The sequence below is a fragment of the Hemitrygon akajei genome, chromosome 1, assembly GCF_048418815.1.
Source record: "Hemitrygon akajei chromosome 1, sHemAka1.3, whole genome shotgun sequence".
NCBI classification, from domain to species: Eukaryota; Metazoa; Chordata; class Chondrichthyes; order Myliobatiformes; family Dasyatidae; genus Hemitrygon; species Hemitrygon akajei.
Window position 1 is genome coordinate 14,279,194 of NC_133124.1, and position 9,722 is coordinate 14,288,915.

Sequence of the window (9,722 nt, forward strand, 5' to 3'; positions counted from 1 at the left end):
TTTCCCTTTTCCTCCTGCAGCCTCTCTGGGAAGTTCGCCGTAACTCCAGGATTTTGAAGCTCTTGTTTCTCAGTCATGATATAAAGACAGAAAACCTCTGGCTCTCCGTTCTCTGCTGCGCTGCAGGGTGGTATCTGTGAACTACTGGAAAATCACTGTACTGAGCAATTTCTCCTGAAACTTTTACAAACTGAAGGAATTTGTGATCCAGATGTACGTCACCATGTATATTATTCAACTCTTCCAAACTCAAAGACTCTCTAAGAATTTCAATTATTTAATGGTCACTATTTTTAAGAAGTAGTTAGACACTTAACTAAAAAGCTTTGATTATCCCGGTCTTGTTGCGTAATAAAGGTTCAGTTTGCGTGAGGTTCAGATAATGCTTTGCACCCATAAGTTCTTCCTTTTGATGTCAGAAGTTGATACTTGTTTTATCAAAGTTATGGTCAAAGTAAAAATTATTATTTATTATGGTAGTATGTTGTAATATACTACCTTGAGATTCATTTTCTTGCAGGCATTTACAGAAAAATAAAAGTACTGTAGAATTTATGAAAAGCGATACATAACAAAGACTGACCAATGTGCAAAAGAAGACAAAACGTGCAACTAGTAAATCATACTGAGAACATGAGTTCTAAGAGTCCTTGAAAGTGAGTCTGTAGGTCGTAGAACCAATTCAGAGTTGAGGTGAGTGAAATTATCCACGCCGGTTCAGGAGCCTGTTGAAGAGTAATAACTCCTCCTGAACCAGATAGTGTGGGACCTACAGCTTCTGTATCTCCTGCCTGATGGTGGTAGTGAGAAGAGAGCATGGCCTGGATGGTGGGGGTCCTTGATGATAGATGTTATTTTTCTGTGGCAGTGCTCCATGTAAATTTTAGAATTTTAGAAATAATATAATAATTTTAGGAATAATATAATTAAATAATGATTGCTTGCAAAGAGATACCAGCCAGTAGGAATAAGGGGTAAGTACAGTCGTTATTCCCTTTGCACTTAATAGTCAGAGCGTTAAATTGAAAATAATATCTGAGTTCAGAGATCAAAGTTCAAGTTCAAAGTAAATTTATTATCACCACATACTGCCCTACCCTGAGATTCATTTTCTTACAGGCATTCACAGTACAATGAAGAAATACAATAGAATCATCCACCACAGTCAGGGTTTCTGACCAAATCCAACTTAAATTGTAGGATGTAAAATCTTTCCTAACGTTCATTCTGTTAAAACAAATTAGTCATTTATCACCAGTGTTTCCCCTCGTCATTATGCACTTAAGAGAAGTCCTCCATCTCAATTAGACATAACATCCGGGAGTATAAACAGAATTGGATTGAAACTGACATTTATTTAAAGGAAAATTGCACAGCAAATACAGCAAGTTTTAATTTATTTAACTTGGTCTGACACTTTGTCAATTCTACACAATGAGAAAAGTGTTGGTCTGCTATAATGTGCCATCCACAGAATGTACAGCGGGCAAATCATAAATAATTGGGGCACCATGGTGGCGTAGTGGCTAGCGAAACGCTATTACAGCTTAGGGTGTTCCTGAGTTTGGAGTTCAATTCCGGCTCCGGGCTGTAAGGAGTCTCTGTACGTTCTCCCCGTGGAATGCATGGGTTTTCGCTCACAGTCCAAACACATACTGGCAAGGTTAATTTGTCATTATAAGTTGTCCCGTGTTTAGGTTAGGGCTAAATTAGGGTTGTCGGGGGGTTGCTGGGGCGATGTGGCATGAAGTGTCGCAGGGCCTACTCTGCACAGTATTGCTAAGTAAATAAATAGCAAGTTTTCGTAATTAACGACTGTTCAGAGTATAGTCTTACTACAATAAGCTGAACTGTATAATGTATTCCTTTTTTAAACAAACTGTAAATCACCCGATTAATGATGTGATGTTGTGATCCAATATACACTCAGTGGCCACTTTATTAGGTAGAGGAGTGGAACTCGGTGTGGTCTTCTGCTGCCGTAGCCCATCCGTTTCAAAGATTGACATGTCGTGCATTCAGAGATGCTCTTCTGCACACCACTGTTGTAACGTGTGGTTATTTGAGTTACTGTCACCTTCCTGTCAGCTTGAACCATTCTGGCCAATCTCCTCTGACCTCTCTCATTAACAATGCTTTTTTTGCCCACAGAACTGCTCCTCGCTGGATGCTTTTTGTTGTTCGCGCCATTCTCTGTAAGCAGTAGGGACTGTTGTGAATGGAAATCCCAGGAGATCAGCAAGTTTCTGAAATACTCAAGCCACCCATCTGGCACCAAAAATCATTCCACAGACAAAGTCACATTTCTTCCCCATTCCGATGTTTGGGGTGAACCACAATTGACCCTCTTGACCCTGTCTGCATGTTTTTATGCTCTGAGTTGCTGCTAGACGATTGGCTGATTAGATATTTGCATTAACGAGCTGGTGTATAGGTGTACCTAATACAGTGGCCACTGAGTGGAAAGATGTGATTTTATAATTTACTTCATAGTCTAAAGGAAATGTCTGGCATTTTGGATTTGCTTATTTTCTGAGTTTAAATGGTTTAGCACGGACTAGATGGGCCAAAGGCCCTGTTTCTTTGTTGTACTTTTCTATGACTATGAATTGAAGAACGCATTATTCCTATGAAATCAGCTTGCAAATAGCCACCTGTTTGATTCAAGTATTTTTAGTGGATATTACGCAATGGTTTTTCTTTTGTTTTTAATTTAATATAATCTGCATGTGGTAACTTGCATACAAAAAAAATGGATGAACACTGAACTGGCTAGGAAATTGGGAAAATCACAGGAGAAAGAGGTGAGAATGAAGTAGGCTGAAAAATTGACAAAGTATAACCCACCCATGAGTTTCAATGTGTAGGCTATAATTAAAAACTGCACTTATCTGAATTGGATGAAAGATCAGAAGACTCATGTCCAAATCTACTAAGCTCTTGAATGTGGCATCACAGGTAGATAGAGTTGTAGAATAAGCTTTTGGCACATTGGCCTTCATAAATAAAAGTACTGAGTACAGGAGTTGGGATGTTCTGTTGAAATTGTATAAGATGTCAATGGGGCCCAATTTGGAGTATTGTATGCAGTTCTGGTCACTTACTTATAGGAAAGATATCAATAAGATTGAAAGAGCGCAGAGAAAATTTACAAGGACGTTTCTGGCATTTGAGGAGCTGAGTTATAGGGAAAGGTTGAATAGCAAATAATCCAGAAGGTGTGCAGCTCAGATGGCTGATGGTTGGGTTGAGTTGTTCTCCAATCTTGGCAACTTACTTGCAAACGTTTTGTCACCATGCGAGGAGACAGCGTCAGTGCTCTGTTAATTGTGATGTTTCCTGCGAATGCTTGGCCTTTATATACCTATCTATCAGCATATTGGTCATAATTGACACAATTAACAGTGCACTGAGGGTGTCTGCTCATATAGTGTCAAAATGTTTGCAAGTAAATTGCCAAGAACGGAGGATAATTCAACCTAATGGTTGAATAGGTTAGGACTTTATTCCCCAGAGCATAGAAGATTGAGGGGAGATTTGGTAGAGGTATACAAAATTATGAGGGGTATTGATAGGGTAAATGCAAGCAGGTTTTTTTCTGCTGAGGTTGGGTGAGACTATAACTATAGATTATGAATTAAGGGTGAAAGATGAAATGTTTAAGGGGAACATGAGGGTTCTTCACTCAGGGTGGTGAGAGTGTGGAGTGAACTGTCAGCACAAGTGGTGGATATAGGTTGATTTCAATATTTAAGAGAATTTGGATTGGTGCAAGGATGGGAGGAGTGTGGTCCAGGTGCAGGTCAAAGGTACTATGCAGATTAAAGGTTCAGCATAGATTATATGGGCCTAAGGGCCCACTTCTGAGCTGTAGTGTTAAAGACTCTAATGATAAAAAGGTGAGTAAGATAGTACCTAGTGATAATGGGGCACTAACTTGCAAAGATTATTAATTGATAATGCAAGGATAATGTAACTGAAGTGTCATGGATAATTTCAAATGGAATATTGGCCCTTTATGTCCAAAATCAAAGATTATAAAGGGATAAGTTCATCACAATTATGCAAAGCATTGGTTAGACTCCACCGGGAGTACTGAGCAACACACCTTAAGCAGCATCTATTGTTCATGAAGAAAATATTATTAAGAGTTTGGTCTTTCCTGAGTGAAACTGGCAAGAACTTTTGCATGGTACACATTTGGAACTCTTCCTCACATGTCGATTTGTTGGTAAGTCAGTCGATAAATTTAAATCTGAGGCTGATGAATTTTTGTTGCCCGGGTCATCACACGAGGGAAGTGAATCAATTTTGTTCCTACAATCCTATTTGTTGCCTATACAAATATGCAATGCAGAGCAATTATATCCTATTATATTGACCAGAGCACACAGCCTCATGTCCATTTAGAATATAATTGAGATATATTAAGATAATATAAGATGAGGAGGCATTTCTTTAGTGATGAATCTGTGGAATTGGTCGCCACAGGCAGCCGTAGAAACCAGGTATTTAAGTATATTTAAGGCAGAGGTTGATAGATTATTGATTAGACAGGTTATTAAAAGATACAGGAAGAAGGCAGGTGATTGTGGCTGAGAGAAAAAATGGATCAGCCATGATGAAATGGTGGAGCAGAGTTGATGGGCCAAATGGCCCAATTCTGCTCCTAAATTTTATATGGTCTTATATTCAGAGAGTGCATCCAAATGGACAAATAGCACTACTAAATTCCATCTCCTCTGACTTGACTTTGAAATGAAAACTGCTAGCTCATACTTGAAAGAGACAAATTAAGAGGAAAGAAGGAATTATCGAACTAAATAACCAGTGAAAGCGTAGAAATGCCTTCCTGCTCCTTTGTTTCGTGCAGTATTGCTGAAAGGGGGGAAGGGTAACTCTTTGAAATTCGTCAGATACAGAGGCATTTTATTTTTGGGATAGTTACACATTGTACAACAATGACATCTATAATCAAACTTCAAAGTAAATTATAATCAAAATACGTACACTCAGTGGCCACTTTATTAGGTTGGTTCTTTGTGGTCTTCTGCCGCTGTAGCCCATCAACTTCAAAGTCTGACGTCTTGTGCATTCAGCGATGCTCTTCTGCACACCAACATTGTAATACATGGTTATCTGAGTTGTGTTACTTTCCTGCCAGGCCATTCTCCTCTGACCTCTCTCATTAACAAGGTGTTTTTGCCCATAGAACCTCCAAGTACTGGATTTTGTTTTTTTGCACCATTCTCTATAAACTCCAGAGAATGTTAAGTATGAACATCCCAAAAGATCAGCAGTTTCTAAGATACTCAAACCACCCCATCTGGCACCAATGGTCACATTTCTTCCCCATTTTGGTGTTTGGTCTGAACAACAACTGAATATTTTGACCATGTCTGCATGCTTTTATGCATTGAGTTGCTGCCACAGGATTGGCTGATTAGTACTTGCATTAATGATCAGCTGTACCCAATAAAGTGGTCCCCGAGTATATTTGTGCCATGAAACATCCCTTCTTTTAGCCGTCTGTTCAGAGATGAGATTGCCAGTCTTTGCAGGCTTGAGTCTGGAAGATAAGCAGGAAAATCAGTCAGTTCTGATCATTGTCAATAATATGTACTGATGGTGTGTTATCTCTTACCGTAAGTTAACATGAGTCATAACTTTTGACAATGGCTTCTCTTTAACTCAAGGGATGAATTAGATTCAACAAAGTGAATTTGAAGGAACAGGAACAAGCTTGTTTTACACAATAATGGCCAAGGTGCTGAATATCATCTCTTCATTAAATGTTTGCTAGATGTTTGAATGTTCATTACCCTCCCCATCGCAAATGAAAGTAAAAGAAGAAACTCCGTAAATTTAATTGACATTGTTTTGAGATGGAATGCCCAATAAAATTCCATAATACCACGTTTATAAAATCTTAGTTGAAATCTGCTAACTTTGATTGAAAAGATGAAAATTGGTGATTAAATTCAGAGTCGATTTTGAAGGGTTCTTAGCAGTGTGGAGAAACAAAGGGATGTTGGGGTCCACGTCCTCGAAGTTGCTGCACGTGTTGAAAGGGTTACTAAGAAGGTGTATGGTGTGTTGGCCACATTGGTAGGACTTTTGAGTTCAAATGCCAGGAGGTAATGTTGCAGCTCTATAAAACGTTGTGTTCAGTTCTGGTCACCTCATTATAGGAAGGATATGGAAGCTTCAGAGAAGGTACCGAGGAGATTTACTAAGATTGTAGGAAATGTCTTATGAGAATATGTCAAGCAAGCTCGGGCTATTCTCTTTGAAGTGAAGTAGAGTAAGAGGTGACTTGATGGAAGTGTACAAGATGATAAGAGGCATAGATTGAGTGGACAGGCAAAGACATTTTCCCATGGTGGAATGGCAAATGCAAGGCTGCTTAATGTTAAGGTGATTGGAACAAAGAGTAGTGGGTGGGAGGGATGTCCGAGGTTGGTTTTCTACACAGAGAGTGGTGGGTGCGTGGAACATGTTGCCTTGGATGATGGGAGAGGGACATTTCAGAAACTCTTAAGCACAGGAATGATCGAAGAATGGATTGTTAATACGGAAGGGAAGGGTTAGATTGATTTTAGAGTAGGTTAAAAGGTTGGCACAAGTTGTGGACAAAAGCCCTGAACTGTGCTATAATGGTCTCTGTTGGATTTCTTTCAACTCTTATCATCTGGTCCTTAGTCATCGTCTCTGCTTCTTCCATTTCCTGTTATCTCCATCTCTAGTGGTTTATTTCTTTTTTATTTTCTCCTTTATTTTAAGTAAATCCAAGTGACCTCAGTGTTTGGCTAACTCTATATTTCTGGTGCTGTTTAACATATTTGGGACTTGAACTGTTTATCAGACCACTTCTCTGAACACTCAGTAGGCTTGAAAATATTTTTATGCATTTGCACTTGTTGAAAAAGATTCTACAATAATTGTGGTTTCTGTTTGTAGAATCATTTTTTAAAAATTTTTAATTTAAAAAGTTTCAGTACGCTGAATGAATGAAAGTATTTTTTTCTATCTTGGTTTTCTAAGTTTTCTACTGCTTGTTTTCACTACTCTCTAACAGAATTGTTAAATAGCCATGAGAGAGAAGAACAAATGCATAGAAATAGTTACCAAGCAGTAATCTCATAGAGAAACACTTTGCTGGAGTACTTTGTAATAGTCATCAACATGAACACGGTTACCACTCAAAAATTGGTAGCAGTAATTCCTGGTCCATTAGTAGTTTAAGATTTTCATTACAGTGCATGTTAGGACAGATATTGTCGACAGCGTTGAAAGATTAAATCACATTGAATGAAAATATGCATTTTGTTTCCAGAAAGACAAACTGTGTTAATGTCTTTTTGTGCACTATTACACCATTATGCTACAGACTGTTTTTAAAGAAAAATAAAGTTTTGCTAATGCCAATTGTTAATATTATGAAGCACTTGTTTTTTCCTATTAAACTGGAAAACTGTTCAATCCAGTTAAGAATTGTATTGCTCTGGTAAATATCATATTTCTACAAAGAGGTTTAAAATAATGTGCTGCAATTTATTCCATCCAATCACTTGAAATACACTCAATGGCCACATTATTAGGTAGAGGAGTGGAACCCGGTGTGGTCTTCTGCTGTCGTAGCCCGTCCACTTCAAGGATTGACATGTTGTGCATTCAGAGATGCTCTTCTGCACACCACTGTTGTAACACATGGTTAATTGAGTTACTGTCACCTTCCTGTCAGCTTGACCCAGACTGGCCATTCGCCTCTGACCTCTCTCATTAACACCATTCTCTGTAAACTGTAGAGAGTTGTGTGTGAAAATCCCGGCAAATCAGCAGTTCCTGAGATACTCAAACGACCCAGTTTGGCACCAACAATCATGTCACTTAGGTCACATTCCTTTCCCATTCTGATGTTTGGTCGGAACAGCAACTGAATCTCTTGACCATGTCTGCATGCTTTTATGTATTGAGTTGCTGCTGTACGATTGGCTGACCAGACATTTGCATTAATGAGCAGGTGTGCCAGTGTAGCTAATAAAGTGGCCACAGTGTGTACGCAAACTAAAGAGTGAAATAGAGAACAGTGCAGCTCCAGAAGTTAATATCTGAAAGTAGACTGAAGGAGAGAAGAGAGATGTACTGTATTTATGCATGTATAAAAATGTGATGTTCATAATAAAGATGTAATGGTTGTAGTATTTATAATAAGCATCAGTAGTTCTTTTCATATTGAGTGGCTGGAATTTAATATTGTGCTTTTTCCAAAATACAAAATATTTTAATATTTCCTTTTAGATATCTTAATAGTAATTTCAAGTAAAATAGAGTAATCCAGACAGTGAGTTTGTGTCTCCTTGCAATAGACAAAATTTTTTACATTAGATCTCAAATACTCGGGATGCACAATCGCTCCCAACTCTCCTCATCATCAGCATGACTGCACAGCCGAACACCTGAGTAGTCACGTTGTAAAGTTCAGCGATGACACGCAGTGGTGCGACTCATCACCAGCCAAGACAAAACAGCCTACAGAGAGGAAGTGGGAGAGTTTGAGGCCTGGTGCCAGGCAATTAACCCCTTCCTTAAGGTCAACAAGATGGTTATCAACCAGGAGAACTCGCACCACTCACACCACCCCTTCACGTCAGCAGCACAGAGGAGAAACCAAGTAGATTCAGACACCAGGATGTGCACACCTCACACAGCCTCTCATGGTCTCGGAAAACATCCCACACAGCCGAGGAAACTCACCAGCACCTCTGCTTTCTGAGGAGGCTGAAGAGAGCTGGACTTTGTACATCCATACTCACATCATTCTACGGATGCACAGTAGGGAGCGTCCTACCAAGCTGTATCATGGCTTGACACAGAAACTTCACCACAGCAGACCAGGAGGCTCGACAACAGGTAGTCAAAAACTGCCAAATATATCACTGGCATCAGCAAGGACATATATACAGAAAGGTGCCAGAAAAGAGTCAGTAACATCAAGAAGGATTCTACTCACCCTGTTTCTAGACAGTTTGTCCCACTCCCAATAGGGAGGAGGCTACGTAGTATCCACGCCAGGACCACCAGACTCAAAAACAGTTACTTCCCCCAAGCAGTGAGGCTGATGAACACCTCCACCCACTAACCCACCCCTCCACACCCCCAGCCACCACTGCTTCATCATTTCCTGTCAGTCACCTTGTGTACAGACACTCCTGGTAGGATGCTGCCACAGGATTGGCTGATTAGTATTTGCAGTAATGATCAGCTGTACCTAATAAAGTGGCCCCCGAGTGTATTTGTGCCATGAAACATCCCTTCTTTTAGCCGTCTGTTCAGAGATGAGATTGCCAGTCTTTGCAGGCTTGATGGCCAGGCTATCTGGGAAATGGTACCACAGCATAAAAGCCAGGACCAACAGGCTCCAGGACAGCTTCTTCCACCAGGCCATCAGACTGATGAACTCACACTGATTTCAGTGTGTTTCTCTGTTACATTGGCTGTTCTATTTATTATAAATTACTATGATGGCACATTACACATTTAGACGGATACGAAATGTAAAGATTCTTACTCCTCATGTATGTGAAGGATGTAAGAAATTTAAAAAAAAAGTCAATTCAATATTTTATTATCTGCCAGCCAGCTACCTAGAGTTATGTTGCAGGGTCTTAACTTGCTTTCTATCAATGCAGTTAATAGCAATGTGTGCCATAATCTCTGGT

General features: G+C 39.5%; 1 protein-coding gene across 4 annotated transcripts in view; it reads left to right on the forward strand.

Moving 5' to 3' along the window:
• Positions 1-8,214, forward strand: part of samd12 (sterile alpha motif domain containing 12) — a 157,127-nt gene extending 148,913 nt beyond the window's left edge. For 2 of the 4 annotated variants that reach the window (XM_073037428.1, XM_073037515.1), the window contains exon 6: positions 21-8,214. In XM_073037428.1, coding sequence (XP_072893529.1) covers positions 21-43 — 23 coding nt within the window. In that variant the 3' untranslated portion in view covers positions 44-8,214. The remainder of the gene's footprint in view (positions 1-20) is intronic. The other 2 variants (XR_012097749.1, XR_012097759.1) reach the window with 2 other exon arrangements.
• The last annotated feature ends 1,508 nt before the right edge of the window (positions 8,215-9,722 follow it).